The sequence below is a fragment of the Lytechinus pictus genome, chromosome 16 (genome assembly GCF_037042905.1).
Source record: "Lytechinus pictus isolate F3 Inbred chromosome 16, Lp3.0, whole genome shotgun sequence".
NCBI lineage: Eukaryota > Metazoa > Echinodermata > Echinoidea > Temnopleuroida > Toxopneustidae > Lytechinus > Lytechinus pictus.
In genome coordinates this window covers 1,433,696-1,453,920 of record NC_087260.1, presented here as the reverse complement: position 1 = coordinate 1,453,920, position 20,225 = coordinate 1,433,696, and the positions used below count along the sequence as shown (strand labels likewise).

The 20,225-nt window shown below is 36.9% G+C and overlaps 1 protein-coding gene across 2 annotated transcripts in view; it reads left to right on the top strand.

The window, feature by feature from the left end:
- LOC129279645 (cohesin subunit SA-1-like) overlaps positions 1 to 19,836 on the top strand; it is a 41,092-nt gene extending 21,256 nt beyond the window's left edge. For both annotated transcript variants that reach the window (XM_064111640.1, XM_064111639.1), the window contains exons 11-21: positions 255 to 369; positions 3,069 to 3,172; positions 5,958 to 6,053; positions 6,410 to 6,559; positions 7,213 to 7,353; positions 8,303 to 8,373; positions 9,471 to 9,639; positions 10,455 to 10,704; positions 11,850 to 11,992; positions 17,824 to 17,925; positions 19,387 to 19,836. In XM_064111640.1, coding sequence (XP_063967710.1) covers positions 255 to 369; positions 3,069 to 3,172; positions 5,958 to 6,053; positions 6,410 to 6,559; positions 7,213 to 7,353; positions 8,303 to 8,373; positions 9,471 to 9,639; positions 10,455 to 10,704; positions 11,850 to 11,992; positions 17,824 to 17,925; positions 19,387 to 19,773 — 1,728 coding nt within the window. In that variant the 3' untranslated portion in view covers positions 19,774 to 19,836. The remainder of the gene's footprint in view (positions 1 to 254; positions 370 to 3,068; positions 3,173 to 5,957; positions 6,054 to 6,409; positions 6,560 to 7,212; positions 7,354 to 8,302; positions 8,374 to 9,470; positions 9,640 to 10,454; positions 10,705 to 11,849; positions 11,993 to 17,823; positions 17,926 to 19,386) is intronic.
- Positions 19,837 to 20,225: the final 389 nt, after the last annotated feature.

Genomic DNA, 20,225 nt, shown 5'->3' with positions numbered 1-20,225 from the left:
CTGTGTGTGCAGTATATTTTCGATATTTCTTACATTTTTATGGGAAAAATAAAGGACAGTATCATCTGCGTAAAGATGGATAGTACATCGATCGACATTTTCTATGATGTCGTTAATATATATAGTAAAGAGCAGTGGCCCTAAGATTGAGCCCTGAGGCACACCGTATTGTATATCTATTATACTTGAATCAGAATTCCTAATAATAGTTGTACTTGCTTATATCCAAAACACATTTGTGTTTCTTTCATTAGCTTCATGAACATGCAGCATACCTTGTAGACTCTCTATGGGATATCAATGAAATGATTCGAGATTGGGACTGCATGACAGAACTACTACTTGAAGATCCTGGTAGAGGGGAAGAAGGTGAGTCTACCTTAGTCTACAGGCAAAGACATTTTTAAGCACTTTAAAGGGACATAATAGTCTCATATCATGAGGCAATGGAATTTAAAGGACAAGTCCACCCCAACAAAAATTGATTTGATTAAAAAGAGAAAAATCCAACAAGCATAACACTGAAAATTTAATCACATTTGGACGTAAAATAAGAAAGTTATGGCATTTTAAAATTTTGCTTAATTTTACAAAACTGTTATATGCACATCCTGGTTGGTATGCAAATGCGGAGACTGATGACGTCATCCACTCACTATTTCTTTTGAATTTTATTATATGAAATATTCTAATTTTCTCATTGTCAAGTGAAACAGTGATCAATTCCTCCCTGAACATCATGTGATGTTAGCATTGCTTAATACTATATGATTCAGTCAAGTCAGTCCCTATGGTCATATCTGTAAAAAATGAAATATTGTATAATTCAAACAATAAAAAACAATAGAAATAGTGAGTGATGGACATCATCAACTGACTCATTTGCATGTCACTGAGTTGTGCATATCATTGTTTTGTGAAAAACAAGCGAAACTTTAAAATGCCATAACTTTCTTATTGTACATCCGATTTTGATGAAATTTTCAGTGTTATGCTAGTTTGATTTTTCTATATTTATTCAAATAAACATTTTGCTGGGATGGATTTGACCTTTAAGGAATCAGCCAAAAGGCTTATTTACTTGCACATTATGATCTGACCATCATGGAACAGGGACCGCGGGTGGGGGGGGGGGGGGCTTCAGCCCCCCACTTTTTTCCAAACCGTGTACAAAAACATAAAAATTACCATATGATTCTGATTTTTTGCATGGTCAGCCGCCATCACTTTTGGCTCAGCCCCCCCCCCTCCACCCCCACTTTGAAAACCGGTCCATGGCCCGCGAGGAAGAATATGAAACTAATGCGATAAAACTTCAGACAGTATGGATTTGGCCAATCTCAAGATCATCATTTACGTAGGGTTTTGATGTACTCATTAACTCTTTAAACTGCCAGAAATTTACCAAAGTGGGGGGGGGGGGATGTTTTTCAAAAAGTTAAATATGACTTAGAGTCGCACTTAAATATCCAGTTGTATATTTCATAAAAGGCATGACCATATGGTCAGATTATGCCAAGAGGATGCGCACTACTGCATATATAAGGTTGTGCATTCATATCGCTTACACGTCAGCATTTAAGTGTGACTCTATCGGCGTGTTTCTGCAGAGAATTGTTAAACATTATTACCCGCGTAAGTATCTAGAATTCTGTAAAACCTCCCTGTAGGAACAGACGCGATGCATTGTGGCATGTCAGCTGACGAGACCAAAAAGGTCAGAACGTGCAAATATACCATGAAATTGTACTTCCAAATTCACGCACTTCCACCAAACACGATACGCTTTTTCACCGTGTGTTTCTACAGGAAAGTTAAATGGATTAACACGGCAATAACCACCTCCCAGAGGTGGTTATGAGAAACCCTATTTTGCGGAAGTGCAATTTCATGGTATATTTGCACGCTCTGGCCTTTTCGGTCTTGCCAGCTGACATGCCACAATGCATTGCGAGGTCATATTTTGAATTTCCTGATTTCCGATTGACGCAATATTTTTTATGCGGAATGTGAGTTAATCAAGATTTATTCGCTCTGTAGATTCATGTTGATTTAAGGGCGATACATTTTTTTATTTCGGGAAAGATAAACAGTTTTTAACGCTTCTCTGTAGAGACAAGCCAAAAGTCATACTTATGAAACACCCAAACTAATACCCTGTATCATGCTTATGAATGTATGTTTCAAAGTGAAAAATCCAGTTGAATTCTGCTTGGTTTTATAGTCTACATGTATACCTATTGTCCTCACTTATTTCTTCCTGGCATACTGGCACTGATTACATAACACTCTCCAGGCTTGACCTGGTAGCGTTATTAAAATGTAATTTAATTTTTCCATATGACCAGGTGCATGTTTCGTAAAAGTTGTTATAGTAACAAATTTGCAATACCAGTTTTAAAGGGGAAGTTCACCCTGAAGAAACTTTGTTGTAAAAATCGCAGAAAAAATAATAAAAAATATTGGTGAAGGTTTGAGGAAAATCCGTTAAAGAGTAAGAAAGTTATTAGGGTTCAAAGTTTTGGATTTGTGACGTCATAAACGAGCAGCTGCCCCATGTGTTATGTAATATAAAATGCATGAATTTCAAATTTTGTATGGTTCCTGATGACTTAATTTTGTTTTCTATTCATGGGTGTGAAATGATTTGTCTATTGATATACAAAAGGTACAGTGAAAACCATTTTCAATTTTCTGATAAAATGACATTTCATTGACTTTTTACCATTCGCTATGTAGGAATGCTGCTCGCATATGCCGTCACAAATCAAATAATTGAAATTCTAATAACTTTTTAATTATTTGATGAATTTTTCTCAAGCCTGCGGCAATATTTTTTATTATTTTTTCTGCTATTTTTACAATAAACTTTTTGTCAGGGTGAACTTCCCCTTTAAGCTCATTCAGTATGATTGGATGATGGTGATTTTTTAATAGAAATTATGCATTTGTTATTCATATCAATTCTTCATGAAATGAGACTCAGCTGTTTTTTCTCATTGCACAAACTTTGAAAGATTGAGCTATGCGTTTCTAGTTGATAATTTGTACAATTTTGTTTTATGTAGCTCTTGATGAGAGGCAGGAGACTGCTTTGATAGAGATCATGGTATCGGCCGTCAGACAATCAGCTCAAGGTCATCCACCCATCGGGAGAGGATCAGCTAAAAAGGTACAAATAATACATGTAATAATGCTTGCTTATATAATGCTTCACACAGACTTTGATCAGGTGTCTCTATTACTTGACAGTAATACAGCATAGGTAATTATTCTGGCATCAGCAGAGCAGCCGTTACGTGCACTGAATTTCAAGGAATGAATTCCTATCTGGGCCCTGTTGTATAACACTTACTCCATGAAAAATATCATTGGATGGCAAAGTTGCCATAATGGTAGCTTTTATAATAATAATATACATGTAGGGTATTTATTTTGTGCACATATCCACCTTGTTAGTGAGGAACATCATTGACAGTCTCATTTGCATATCACTGAGTTGTGCATATCACTGCTTTCTGAAAATAAGTGAAACTTTAGGAACTGTCATAAGCATTGTGCTTATTTGATATTTCTCTATTGATTCAAATCACCATTTTTATGCACAACCTTATTCAAGACTGATTTTTCTTTCTTGTGCTAAAAAAGTGAGGTAACTCCAATTATCCTTGGAAAAGGGTAGTGTGAAAGTTTGTCACCATGCTCTACATGTACTTATATATGGTTATGAAAATGTGGATATGCACCAAAGGACAACTGATGACATCATACTTTGGTACTTTTCTATCAATATACAGTGCGTCCCACAAAAAACGAAACCGAGATTTATCGATGATTTATCATAACTTAATCACAAATACAATAGACAAATGACCTACCATTTTAAAGCTTATAATCTCCTCTTTCATCTGAAGTTACTTTGATTATTTCTCATTCACGCATGAGTGAGCAAAAACAATTTGAAAAGGGGATACCAAAAAGTCACTTGGCGGGCCGTATCTGGGTTTTAAAGGAAAACCACATTTTTAAAAAGTTCAATATCTGCTCTTTAATTTGATACCTCAATTACAGAAAATGGTCAAGAAATAACAAAGTTCTGGTTATTTGAAATAAGGCTTGAATTTCAATAATTTCATAAAATGAAGAGGTTTTACAGGCTAGCGTTCAAACTCACTCGACACTCCGTTTTGTTGACGATCAGCCATGCATTAAGTCTTTTGTTACCGTGCGATAGCTTCTGTGGGAAACCGGTGAAAACACGTTTATTTAATGAAATTATGGAAATACAAGCATTGTTTCGAGGGATCATAACTTTTTTACTACTTGACCATTTTCTGTGATTTAGGTATCAAAGAAAAGAGAATATATTGAACTTTTTAGTCATGTGATTTTCTTTTTGAAATTCAGATACCCCCCGCCAAATGAGTTTTTGGCATCCTTTCTTCGAATTGTTTTTGCTCAATCATGCGTGAATGAGGAATAATCTAAGTAATACCAGATGAAAGAGGAGATTCTAAGCTTTACATTGGTAGGTCATTTGTCTATTTTATTTATGATAAAGTTATGATAAATCATCGCTAAATCTCGGTTTCGTTTTTTCTGGGACGCACTGTATAACATGGAATAATATCTTCCTTACGGATAAAGTGGCTGTGTGCTGGCTTGTAATAAAGGGGTATGCTTAGCAGTGAAACATGTAGAAAGAAAAGGCATAAGCGTCGCCATTTTAAGTAATGGAAAACTGGGGTCTCCATTCTACAACATATAATATGACCGAGAATAAGTGTTCAATTTTCACATTCATGAGAGGCAAGCCAAAGCACTTTCAAGAGTAAACAGTCAGACGGCAGGTCCCAAAAAAGTGGCTTCTTTCATCCAAGTGATATTCATGACTAGAGATGTTTTGCATATTTAATGAGCTTGATGCCGACCAAAACACCTCTTTTCATTTGGTCATTGCTGCTCTAATTGTGCATCGAATTTCATGAATTTGGTATCATTGTAAAGAAGAAGAATCATTCTTTCAGGTCATGTGTTTGAATTTGTTCAAAGATTTTGTAATATAGGTTAAAATTTTGATCTAAAATATGCTACAAAATAATTATTTTCACCTGACAAAAGCTGCTATTTTCTCATTTTATTTTTGTTTGAGCCCAAATGATTTTTAGATCATGATAAAGCTGAATATGTATGCTTTAAAATGATATAGGTTTCAAAATAAGAATTGGTTTAATCGGGTCAAGATCACACTTTTCATTTGCCAAGTACATAAAGCAGCTTGAAAACAAGAATACTGCACTCTGATTGGTCAAACAGACCACACACTGGCAAATTCCACCGGTTCCAGAGCCTGGGTTCATGGGAAGGTCACACTTCCGATGTGGTAATCTCCTCAAATACCCCGCGCCTGTTCTGTGAACCTTATCCAGCCAATCAGAACTCTAGATTTCATGCAAGTACAAAATTTCAGAAATCTTGTCTTGTACCTTGGTGGGAAAAGTGTGATCTTGACCCGATTAAAAGGTGCCGCATATCAAGAGTGGCATTGTGAGAAAGTACAGAAGTTCAGCTTTATGGTGTTATAGATATCATTGAGGATCATAATAAAAAGTTTTGCACAATTTGCAAAAGAAAACAGAGGAAGAAAATTCAGTTTTGAGGCACATTTTCAGGCCAGAAATTTACTTATTTAACAAAATATTGTATACAAAAGAAATGACCAATATCAAAGAGTAACATTTACTCTATCTGATAGTGCAATCATATTTCATTTAACTTGAGGTTAAAACAGGTAAATTCTGAGAGAAAGAAAATCTCACGAATCACAAGATTTTGCAAGGAGGAGGATTCAGCCACGAGATGATTTGGATGAATCTGGCCTTTTTGCTCATTAGCATAGGGACCTGCGGTCTGACTGTAAAATAACCAAAACACTCCATGACCTCGTTTGTTTTCAGACTCTATTGACGAGCAAAGAGAAGAAAGTTGTTCAGGAGGACAAGATGAAACTGACCGAGCATTTCATCACCAAGCTACCAGAATTACTTGCCAAGGTGAGACACAGTTTGGATCCAGGGGGGGGGGCATTTCATCAACATTTGATGTTCGTTGAGTTGTCAATTCTGACAACTTTCCTAGATGTTCATTGGCTAAGAAGCTCTGTTCCTTTGGTAACTGTTGGGTGAAACATTTGACAAGTTCTTTCATGGAATGCTCAACTGAATTTAACAGAAAGCAGGGGGCAGAGCTTCTAACAAGGGTCATCACCATTGAAAATACTTTCCTGTCAAAGTTCCTGACAAGAAAATAAATCTTTTGGAAAAGGGGCACAAAGTCTATGGGGGCTTTCCCAGCCTCGACCCCATCCCGTATAATCACATCTTTCTCATATTTTTTTTCCTTTCAATAGTTCAACACAGATTGGGACAAGGTTGCCAATTTGCTTGAGATCCCTCAGCATTTTGAAGTAGAGATCTACACGACGAGCCGTCTGGACAAGCATCTTGATTCCCTTCTGCTTCAGATGAGAGACATTGTAGAGAAACACACAGAATCAGAGGTAATAAAATACCTGTGCTGCCAGACGGCCATTAATTCTCATTCTTTCAGTCTCTAAAACTAACTAATGGAGCATTGCAATCAATTGCAAGTCAAATTTAGGTCACAAAATCAGTCACAAGTCTGGCAATTAATTGCAAATCCACTTTTGATTGCTGGTCTGCTACTTGAAACTAGTAGTAAAAATAAATTTGGTATAGTTACAATTTATATTTCAATTGAAGATTAGCAGCATAAATGTGCAATTGAATGCAAATATGTTCTTGCAACACCCCCTGAGACTTCTAAGAATTTGATTTCATTTGATGTTATTTTCAATGATAAGTTATCAAAGTTAGCAAGGTTGAATAGGATGTCTCTATTTCACTGAATACAAAAGAAAAAGCATAAACATTGATTCTGTCTTGAAAAATTTCCTTTTAATTTGTTGCTTTCTAATGCAATCTTGTAATGTGATAAATGTAATATTCAAAATGTTTCATAACAAATGCATATAATGTGAGCAAAATGAATTTCCATGTGGACACTAAAATGAAATTGAATTGAATTGAATTGAATTGAATTGAATTGTACAATGCTTATTTCTTTTATTATTTGTATAATGTTCATCATCATCATCATCATAATCACCATATTATCCGTCATTCTTATCAGGTTCTTGATGCGTGTGCAAAGACCTACGAGACGCTGTTAGGTGAGCAGTACAGCACAACACCAAGGGTCCAGGTTGCCCAGAGTACACTCTTAGATAACCTTGCAGAAAGACTCAAAAGAAGCATCGATGTTTATCTTATGGTAAGTGAGGGACAGTGTTCTAGCTAGAGACTATTTAATATTAGCGGTCAAAATTTCTTTTAGTTGTACTTAAGCTGTGAGTTAATGAAAACCTGCAGGTCCCGTTGCAATAAATTTACTATTATAGTAACTTTGCCATTCACTGATTTCCCTGATATATAAATTTATCATTAATTATGATTGGCTGATTAATATTATTACCATGATAATATTATTACCATTGAAATTACCCTTCATTCTTATCGGGTTCTTAATGCGTGTGCAAAGACCTACGGGACGCTATTAGGTGAGCATTTGTTATTGGATGGCAAAGTTGCTATAATAGTAACTTTCGTGCAACAGTGCCCAGATCTGCGAAAAAGAAAAACCTAGTATTTGTCAAATGTAAGAATATTGATTGTAAAATAAGTAAATGAAACAAGATTAGAAGCAGAAATTAAGCACATACAATTCTTCTTTGAAGTGCTTGAATAACTTTTCTCATTTGAAATTAGTGGTTGTCAGAAAGCAATGTTTATCATTTTCATGAGTGGTTGATAGAAATCCTCTGTTGGGATTTGGTCTGACCGCTATATAATGGTGAGAGACATTTCCAATTCATAAAAAGAGTAAAAGTTAAGTTCTTTATAAACACATTGTACCATAATGTCTCTATGTATTACAAATGGTGGGGGGGGAAGACAACACAGAGTGAAAATGAAACAAATACATTACAAACATTATGAAATATGGAATATAGATTTGACTTGATTAGCCGTTCAGAAATAGGCATTAATTAGGCTTTTAGAAATTCAATATATTTTGAAGAAAAACTATTACATGTAAGGGATGAATTAATGTACATCCACCCTCATAAGTAAAGTGCTATATGTTGTGTTGCAGAATATTATTATTTTTTAAGAATCGTTTTTCATTTATGAAGTACTTTATTTCATACTTTTCATTGCAGACTCAGAATCCAACCGAGGATGACCTCTATAACATTTCATCAAGTATCAGAAGAATTGCTTCCTTCTACAGGTAAATTGAAGTATTTGATATCATTAACACAAATACAACATTTAGATTTTTAAATGAAAGAATAAATGAGAAGATCTATGACTACTAAATGGTCAGAACAATTAGATATTTTGATATACATTCAAAACTTTAACCATTGTAAGAAATAATATTTACACCGTCTTATTTATTGGTATAAGTTTGTAAACAAGAAGTGGTTTATTATTACCCTTATCAGATATCTGAGCTAGTTATTTACAAAATCGTATTGCCCAAGATTTTTTTTATATTGTGAAGGGATTGGTACATGTATATTATTTGTATTTTGCTCAGTCTTTGTGCGCATATGGATTTGCATGCAGAGATGATGCAAAATCTACCTTTTTATTTTCCCTGGTCTCACATCCATGCATCTAAGAACGCGCAGAAAGAGATTTGCATCATATTGATCCTCCCAGCAATATATACGTCATAATGTCAATCATGATGAACCTATGCTGGATACTGTAACATTTCAAATACATCATAATGGTAAGGCTTAGAGGAACAGCCTTCTCAACATGAAAAATAGAATCACATTCTCAAAGGGTAAAATATCTCTAAATTTTCACGATGTTGTTCTAGATGTCTGATTTGGATAATAATGAAAATATTGACTGGCTCTTCTTTCATTTCGGGGAACATCAAATATATTGCCCTTAAAAGATCCTATTGCAGGCAAAATATTTGATGTACCTCTCAAGGCCTTTCAATATACATAATTATTACATAATTTATTTTACAGTAAATACAAGGACATGAGTTACTTACATGTAGTCTGCAGCCTATGACCTATGGTGTTCGCCAAGTGAATGTTGAAGTAGTGAGACTAGATTCACTATGTCCTGAGGCTGTCTCTTGTTGACACAGTTTTAGTCTTCACTCTAGCCATGGTATGAGTGAATGTCTGTGCATGCAGACTAAGATTTATCACATCTTATTGGTGTGTAGAAACTTAGACCTAAAATTTGGCTGATGCAGACTTGAATCAATATTGCATGATTTTTTTTTACCACTCTTTCACCTATTGTTGTTTTGTATATATGTGTTTGATAACCTTTGACCTTTGACCCATGCAGCTGCCATGACCTGAACCGATGGGAGCTCTACGACTCTATATTCAGTCTGGTGAAGCGATGTTCTGAGAGAGGAGCCGCCCCGGATCAGATCTTCACCTTGGCTATATCCTGCTGCCATTACGCTATCATGTGGACCATGACCAAGCTTGATAATCAGAACCCGGAAATGGTGAATACTTGCTCCTTTCTTTGTGATAAAAATAGTAACAATGATATAATAATGGAACTAAGAAGTGCCGAAATCCACTCTGCACAGTGTTCAAGGTACATAGTCAAGAACTAAATAAAATGTTTCAAGCAGATTTTCAACAATAAAAGAATATTCAACAGACACACAAGTTTTGATGTCTCCATGAAGACCATCCCACCGAGTGAGGCGTGTATGAGCGCAACCTTTCAGACCTTGTGACCTCAAATTTACTTGTATCACCCTTCCTTAATGTTAGCCGAGTTTGAAATAGACCCCTCTAACGTTTCTTCATTTCTGATGAGGAAGAGATATTTTCAGGTTTGAACTTTGGCCATTTTAGAGGTAATTATTAAATTGCTCTTATAACTTTCAAAGTTTACAGATATAGTGTATAAAATGTACATATAGGGGTTTTAGGTCACATGATCAAGGTCAAATGTCAATGAACATAGTATTGTATCATTTTATGAATGGTGTTTTTTTTGTGAATAATTATTTTATATTAGTTTTCAAAGTTAGCACTGCTGCCATATTGAATCGCATGATGCAGGTGAGACTGCCAGAGGCGTTCCACCTGTTGGTATGAGAACAAGATAATTCAACATGTGTAAAATGACCTCTGTGACCTTTGACCTAACCCAGATCATTGTCTTTCCTGTATGCGTACATGAACCAAGTTGATATCACACCCTCTGATTGAAAGATGAAATAACCACTAGGCCACAATGCCCCAACAGATAATACAACAATTTGATATTACTATTACAGAAACGTTTTTTTTTTCCATCATGTAGAGCGAGATGAAAAGGATTCGCCGCCATTGCAGTGAGCTGATAAAGACATGCTCCGCCCTCTTGATCGACGGCAGCGAACAGATCCGAGAGGAGGCATTCATCACAATCTGTGACCTCATGGTGGTGTTCAGCAGGCAGTTGGCCGCGCAGCCCGCCCTCGCTCCACTCGTCTACGAAGCAAACCTCACTCTCCAGACACTACTCTCAGACTTTGTGCAGGAGCATGTGTTCGTGGAAGAAGATGACGATGGTAATTATTTAGGATTCATTTTGATCAATTCAGTTACCTTACCATTTGTCATTTTTGTCTCACCTGCAAGGTAACGGTTTTGCATGACATAGCATAGAGCGGGGGATTCGTATTCCGGTGACCCGGGTTCGATTCCCACTTGGTGCCCTTTGGTAAGGCATTAATCCTCAGTACCAGGTCCTTCGGAGAGGACCTTAACCCTATCTTAACTGGGCTATTTCAGACCAGTATATACTGGGGGACCCCCCCCCCCCCTCAGATCTCGGCCGCTGATCGACGCAAAAATTTGCAATCAGGTAAAAAAAAGTCCCCTCCAAGTAAGTAAGCAGCCATTGCCAAATAAGAGGTAAACAAAAACATTACATTTCAGCAAGAATTTAACTCATATTGTGCCGCATTCAGGAAAGGTGAGTGGGTACCTTGTAGGAATTTCTCAAATGCACAGCCCTTGAAATGGAATCTTGAGCTGAAGCTGGTGAATGATAGTGCGCTTGGAATAAATTCTTGATAGATAGTGCGATAGAAATATTATTATTAAAGGAGAATGAAACATTTGGAACAAGAAAGCTTGTGTAAAAACAGAAAAATCAAAGAAACAGATCAATGAAAGTTTGAGAACAATCGGACAAATAATGAGAAAGTTATGAGCATTTGAATATTGCAATCACTAACGCTATGGAGATCTTCAAATTGGCAATGCGACAAAGATGTGTGATGTCACTTGTGAACAACTCTCCCCATTACTTTAGTATATATTTCACTTAAATTGCCTTATTTATCACACCTATCAGTAGATCATGTGTTCTTTCTATAGGAGGGCATGTAATACAGATTTTTAAAGAATACATCATGGATAAAGAGTTTGTATCACCATAAGAAAAAGCAAAAAGAGACATTTTGAGGGTATTTTATAGTCCATCAAAGGGAAAGTTGTTCACATGTGACATCACACATCCTTCTCACATTGCCAATTTGAGGATCTCCATAGCATTACTGATTGCAGTATTCAAATGCTCATAACTTTCTCATTATTTGTCCGATTTTTCTCAAACTTTCTTTGTTCTTATTCTTTGATTTTTCTGTTTCGACACAAGCCTACTTGTTCCAAAGGTTTCATTCTCCATTCATGTCTTTCTTTTACCCAGATGAAGAAGAAGATGGCGATGACTCTCATAAGATAGAGGTTCTACATAAGAGACGTAACCTCCTTGCTTCATTCTGTAAACTCATTGTTTTCAGCATCATTGAGATGAGGAATGCATCAGGAATCTTCAAACATTACATGAAGGTAAGTCCTTTTAAAGATGAATACCAGTTACAATCTCAAAATGAGTCTAAACAGAATCCAATTAAATGTCTACCCAAGTGTTTGTATGTATTAATTTAAAAAATGGCTGTGGAAGAAAATGTGTAATTGTTGAGAAATTAGCAAAATAAGCACGGAATTCCATAATATGTTGGGTATTTTTCCGAACAATATTAATACATTGTCCCATATATGCTTTTTTGTGTCAGTGGTCATCAGAATTACCAGTTTTCAGCTAAGATTTCATGATTTCACAAAGATTATTTAAATGTGCAGAACTAGATAAATGATAATATGATGGCATTTAACCTTGATTTTAAAGACTCTCATGAAATATTAGTTTACTGCAACATCTTTCTATTACTTTTAACCCTATTAGTCCAGGGAGTAATTTTGATTCTCAAATTTTTCATGAAAGGACTTTTCAGACATTTTATCCGACAGTTACCATAGGAACAGTGCCTCTAAGCCAATCAAAATGAAAATTGAAAGATGTCAGATCTGACAAATTGTTGGATGAAAATATTGCTGAAACACTCAGGGCCCTGTTGCATAAAGGTTACCATTATAGTAGCTGGCATGGAATCCTTGATTCTGATTGGCTGTTGATCAGTGTTACAATGGCAGTTACCATTGGATGATAAAATTACTAACATAGTAACTTAATGCAGGAGGACCCAGACTCAAGATTTTGTTAAAATCTATAGCCCGGAAGGCTTGTGCTGCATCATTAAATGACCTTTTCAAGTCTTGTGCATCTATTTAGAACAAATTTGCGACATCCTGGTACACAGTTCTGATATTATGGAACATTATGTAAGTGCATTTTCAACCCCAAATTGTTCCTGGTGGCAGATAAATATACAACCAAATTATAATTTCTCGCATAAATTAGCAAAATTAATAAAAAAGAAATATATATGATTTTTGGAGAATAGTCGAATATACAACTGTATAGATTCTTACTGGCATTTTTTTAGGGACAGTGATTTTCCATGATCATGGATAAGCTTGTAACCGATTTTGCAATCGGCAACCGATTCCATTCGATTTCACCACAATCGGCAATCACTTGCCGATCTTCGATCATGCCCCTTGAAGGAAAAAATCGAAAATAAAAAATCGGCGTAGATCTGGTTACAGTGCGTGATCGCTCAGAACATATTTCAAGATTGTTTTTGAGGTGCTAGCTATTTAGAGGTCGCATTATTCAGGGAGAAAGACGCGGTATTATCTATGGCGATGTTTAAGAGGAAAGATATCTTCTCTTCCAACTCATGGTGATAGCGGATGCCGCCGTGAACTTTGAAAGGTCGTATTACCGACGGAGCTCACTGCGTTACTCTCTTACATCGTTTATGATGATATACATTTTATTTTCAACCTCGTGGTGATAGCGGATGCCGCCGTGAACTTTGAAAGGTCGTACTATTGACGGAGCTCATTGCGTTACTCTCTTACATCGTTTATGATGATTTACATTTTATTTTCAACCTCGTGGTGATAGCGGACCCCGCCGTGAACTTTTAAAGATCGTGCTACTGACGGAGCTTATTGCGTTACTCTCTTACATCGTTTATGATGATATACATTTTATTTTCAACCTCGTGGTGATAGCGGATGCCGCCGTGAACTTTGAAAGGTCGTATTACCGACGGAGCTCACTGCGCTACTCTCTTACATCGTTTATGATGATATACATTTTATTTTCAACCTCGTGGTGATAGCGGATGCCGCCGTGAACTTTGAAAGGTCGTATTACCGACGGAGCTCACTGCGCTACTCTCTTACATCGTTTATGATGATATACATTTTATTTTCAACCTCGTGGTGATAGCGGATGCCGCCGTGAACTTTGAAAGGTCGTACTATTGACGGAGCTCATTGCGTTACTCTCTTACATCGTTTATGATGATTTACATTTTATTTTCAACCTCGTGGTGATAGCGGACCCCGCCATAAACTTTTAAAGACTGTACTATTGACGGAGCTTATTGCGTTACTCTCTTACATCGTTTATGATGATATTCATTTTATTTTCAACCTCGTGGTGATAGCGGAAGCCGCCGTGAACTTTGAAAGGTCGTATTACCGACGGAGCTCACTGCGCTACTCTCTTACCCCCTTTATAATGATATAAATCTTCTTTCAACCTCGTGGTGATAGCGGACACCGCCATAAACTTTTAAAGACTGTACTATTGACGGAGCTTATTGAGTTACTCTCTTACATCGTTTATGATGATATACATTTTATTTTCAACCTAGTGGTGATAGCGGATGCCGCCGTGAACTTTGAAAGGTCGTATTAACGACGGAGCTCACTGCGCTACTCTCTTACATCGTTTATGATGATATACATTTTATTTTCAACCTCGTGGTGATAGCGGATGCCGCCGTGAACTTTGAAAGGTCATACTATTGACGGAGCTCATTGCGTTACTCTCTTACATCGTTTATGATGATTTACATTTTATTTTCAACCTCGTGGTGATAGCGGACCCCGCCATAAACTTTTAAAGACTGTACTATTGACGGAGCTTATTGCGTTACTCTCTTACATCGTTTATGATGATATTCATTTTATTTTCAACCTCGTGGTGATAGCGGAAGCCGCCGTGAACTTTGAAAGATCGTATTACCGACGGAGCTCACTGCGCTACTCTCTTACCCCCTTTATAATGATATAAATCTTCTTTTCAACCTCGTGGTGATAGCGGACACCGCCATAAACTTTTAAAGACTGTACTATTGACGGAGCTTATTGAGTTACTCTCTTACATTGTTTATGATGATATACATTTTATTTTCAACCTCGTGGTGATAGCGGACCCCGCCATAAACTTTTAAAGACTGTACTATTGACGGAGCTTATTGCGTTACTCTCTTACATCGTTTATGATGATATTCATTTTATTTTCAACCTCGTGGTGATAGCGGAAGCCGCCGTGAACTTTGAAAGGTCGTATTACCGACGGAGCTCACTGCGCTACTCTCTTACCCCCTTTATAATGATATACATCTTCTTTTCAACCTCGTGGTGATAGGTGACACCGCCATAAACTTTTAAAGACTGTACTATTGACGGAGCTTATTGAGTTACTCTCTTACATCGTTTATGATGATATACATTTTATTTTCAACCTCGTGGTGATAGCGGATGCCGCCGTGAACTTTGAAAGGTCGTATTACCGACGGAGCTCACTGCGCTACTCTCTTACATCGTTTATGATGATATACATTTTATTTTCAACCTCGTGGTGATAGCGGATGCCGCCGTGAACTTTGAAAGGTCGTATTACCGACGGAGCTCACTGCGCTACTCTCTTACATCGTTTATGATGATATACATTTTATTTTCAACCTCGTGGTGATAGCGGATGCCGCCGTGAACTTTGAAAGGTCGTACTATTGACGGAGCTCATTGCGTTACTCTCTTACATCGTTTATGATGATTTACATTTTATTTTCAACCTCGTGGTGATAGCGGACCCCGCCATAAACTTTTAAAGACTGTACTATTGACGGAGCTTATTGCGTTACTCTCTTACATCGTTTATGATGATATTCATTTTATTTTCAACCTCGTGGTGATAGCGGATGCCGCCGTGAACTTTGAAAGGTCGTATTACCGACGGAGCTCACTGCGTTACTCTCTTACATCGTTTATGATGATATACATTTTATTTTCAACCTCGTGGTGATAGCGGATGCCGCCGTGAACTTTGAAAGGTCGTACTATTGACGGAGCTCATTGCGTTACTCTCTTACATCGTTTATGATGATTTACATTTTATTTTCAACCTCGTGGTGATAGCGGATGCCGCCGTGAACTTTGAAAGGTCGTATTACCGACGGAGCTCACTGCGTTACTCTCTTACATCGTTTATGATGATATACATTTTATTTTCAACCTCGTGGTGATAGCGGATGCCGCCGTGAACTTTGAAAGGTCGTACTATTGACGGAGCTCATTGCGTTACTCTCTTACATCGTTTATAATGATATAAGTCTTCTCTTCAACCTCGTGGTGATAGCGGACCCCGCCATAAACTTTTAAAGACTGTACTATTGACGGAGCTTATTGCGTTACTCTCTTACATCGTTTATGATGATATACATTTTATTTTCAATCTAGTGGTGATAGCGGATGCCGCCGTGAACTTTGAAAGGTCGTATTACCGACGGAGCTCACTGCGCTACTCTCTTATCCCCTTTATGATGATAGACATCTTCTCTTCAACCTCGTGGGGATAGCGGACCCCGCCGTGAACTTCAAATTGATTTGAAAACGCTAGCTACCCAAAACATTTAAATAACATATTTCAAATCATCGTGCGTGCTTGCGTCTTCTACTACATTTTAATTGCACTTGCGACTTTAAGATGATGCGTCGTAAGAGATCATTCCAATAATTCTAAATCGCTAGCACCTAAAAATACTTCTAAAAGATGTCCCGCCGATCGTTCATTAACCTGTGATCTATGAGAAATATTTTAATTTTATTTTCCTTTGCGCCTTTGCTCGGAAGATGCGTCTTTCGTTTATCTTTCTAATAAAAATCACTCGGTTTATTTTAAAGCAATAACACCTCAAAACCCCTGGCTTTAAAACACGTTCCTAACGATCGCGCATGTTGGCGACTTCCATTCCAATAATGCATTCGTCTTTGTGACTTTGTCAGGAAGATGCGCGCGACCGCGAACAACATTTTGATGTATTCCTTTGTTTTTAAACATCGCCGATTCGATTTTCGATTCGATTTCGATTTTAGAAGCTTAACTGCCGATCCGATTTTCGATCTGATTTTTGATCCGATTTACAACATTAATCATGGAAAACAGATGGAATTCATGGAATCAGCTTTTTGAACTGGAAAGTGGCTTTTCAAACGGAAAACATATTTTTTCCTCAAAATGCACAGATTAGCAACAGATTACTCCCATATCCTCAACAAAATACAAATATCAACCTGCCAAAAAATATGATCTCACTTCACTACAACCATGATGGAGTCGAGTGCAGTCACGGTGACTGCACTCGACTCCATCACTCAATCGTATCGAAATTACATTCATGTCCGCATAAAGGCTCAGCAGAAACATGACCATGTGTTGCTGCCCTCTGCATTTGGTCAAAACATCATGATCGCAGTACTCCTCAAATCCAAAATGGTGGATAGGAGAAAGTCGTCAACTGCTCAAAACGATGTCCAAAAAGTCCCCAAGTTATCACTAAAATCTATTCAACCCCCAAATAATGCTAGTAATGTGAAAGGTGAGGATGGATTTATGTTAATTATGTTTCTTTAAATAGTTTTTGTACTTGTATCTCTTTGATTACAAAAGATTTTAGAGCATTGTTAGTACAGTGGCAGATAAAAATTTTGACCGGCGCAAGTATTTTGACATTGCTTCTCGTTGCGTATTGATTTTCTATGTAAACGGAATTGTCACTTTTTCATGTGCACAAAGTCTATGGGGAAAAAGAATTTAAGATTTTCTGAAACGGAAAATCACTGTCCCTACTTTTTATTCATTTCAAACCCTTATTTGAAAACCTTGTTCTTGTTTATGAGTTCCCAATGTAAATCTTTTCTCGATTTCCAAGATTGTCTCCTAGTAATTGACTTTATATGTTGATCTTTTTATGCAGGTGATCTGTATTGACATGTTTAATATATTCTCCGTATTAAAACTGTATGCAATGAATCTGGGGAAAGATGTTCTAATCATAGACTGTGATGTTTTAATCATATTTCAATAAAACGGTTGTTTCAAACTTGAGGGTTTTTTTTTTCTTTCTTTTAAATAGTTTTACAATGACTATGGTGATATCATCAAGATGACTCTAGCCAAGTCAAGGGAAAACAACAAGATCAGCTGTGCCAGAACACTTGGTCTTAGTCTTACACAGGTAGGTTGAAAGATGAAGATAGTATCATGACTGGTCTTACATGGTCTAGAACACTCGGTCTTAGTCTTACACAGGTAGGTTGAAAGATGAAGATAGTATCATGACTGGTCTTACATGGTCTAGAACACTTGGTCTTAGTCTTACACAGGTAGGTTGAAAGATGAAGATAGTATCATGACTGGTCTTACATGGTCTAGAACACTTGGTCTTAGTCTTACACAGGTAGGTTGAAAGATGAAGATAGTATCATGACTGGTCTTACATGGTCTAGAACACTTGGTCTTAGTCTTACACAGGTAGGTTGAAAGATGAAGATAGTATCATGACTGGTCTTACATGGTCTAGATCACTCGGTCTTAGTCTTACACAGGTAGGTTGAAAGATGAAGATAGTATCATGACTGGTCTTACATGGTCTAGATCACTTGGTCTTAGTCTTACACAGGTAGGTTGAAAGATGAAGATAGTATCATGACTGGTCTTACATGGTCTAGAACACTCGGTCTTAGTCTTACACAGGTAGGTTGAAAGATGAAGATAGTATCATGACTGGTCTTACATGGTCTAGATCACTTGGTCTTAGTCTTACACAGGTAGGTTGAAAGATGAAGATAGTATCATGACTGGTCTTACATGGTCTAGATCACTTGGTCTTAGTCTTACACAGGTAGGTTGAAAGATGAAGATAGTATCATGACTGGTCTTATGTGGTCTAGATCACTTGGTCTTGTCTTACACAGGTAGGTTGAAAGATGAAGATAGTATCATGACTGGTCTTATGTGGTCTAGATCACTTGGACTTAGTCTTACACAGGTAGGTTGAAAGATGAAGATAGTATCATGACTGGTCTTATGTGGTCTAGATCACTCGGTCTTAGTCTTACACAGGTAGGTTGAAAGATGAAGATAGTATCATGACTGGTCTTATGTGGTCTAGATCACTTGGACTTAGTCTTACACAGGTAGGTTGAAAGGTGAAGATGGTATCATGACTTGTCTTACGTGGTCTAGAACACTTGGTCTTAGTCTTACACAGGTAGGTTGAAAGATGAAGATGGTTTTAGGACTGGACATCTTGGTCAAAATAGTAGTTATAGTCCTACATAGGGATATTAAAATGATAGTGATGTAGATTAGTGATGTAGATGACATTGTATGTTTGAAGAAGTAGATAGCCTTGGGACTGGAAACTTGGTCAAAATTACTTTTTTTAAATATGTTAAATGGTATTGGCATGGTCTCTTAAATTTGCCCTTGTTCTATGAAAAATATATGATGAATTTGGTAAAGATTATTTGTGAATGCTGATTTGTTGAGTGATTTACCTTTTTTTCCAATCAAGCTGTTGCCAGTGTGCAATTCATCTTTAAAGTTTTGATTTGAGAAAAAGGATATAACAAAATATTTACTAAAACGTATGAATAATTATCATTCCTTTTTACCTTTATTTGTATCTTTGTAGCTATTCAAAGACATGAAAGGTGACATGGGATATGACGAAGCCAAGACACAGAGTCAACTCAATGCTATCAAGGAACTTGCAAGAAGATTTTCTTTGACGTTTGGTCTGGATCAGATCAAGACTAGAGATGCTGTCGCTGCTTTACACAAGTATGTATCCAAGGGAGTTTTTCTTTCCAGAACTAAAAGCTCAAGAAAATTCAGGGCATTGTATAATTTTGTCTATAAAGTCAAAGGAAACAAGTTTATATGTATGTTTTCAATGATTATTATTGTAATTATGTCATTTAACCATCATAAAACCTTTTTACTCCTTCAAGAATGCAACACAGATCATCATGAATCTCAATCCGTGGTGATCTTGGGTGCCAAACTGATATTCTCCTAGCATTGCCAGAGTGAATATGGACAAACTGGATATTTGCACAGGGATAAGTGTGTTGTCTATAAGGATAAACAAGGTAGTAACAAGAGTCTTGCTTGATAAGTGCCAGGGAGCCAACAAATAATAGGAGTATGGATGTTGCTGGGTCCTCACTTGGATCTTCACGGTGGCTGGCGTTTTCTACTCAGATATCTCTAGAGCATTGGCCAAGTATTCTGTCGTGTTGTTGGAAGTAGACTCGTCTTCCTGTCCATATTCCCCCCCCCCCTTTCTTCAACATGGACATCAGATTTGTTATGTTCTTTCTTAGCCCAGGCAAATTTACATCAAAATAATAAACAACAAATAAATTCAAACACAAGTTTATATAAATGAAATAATTGTTTAAATCTTTCTGTGCTGAAATAATTATATAAATTATTGGGGGAAATGGAGGGGTATATTAATTTGGAACC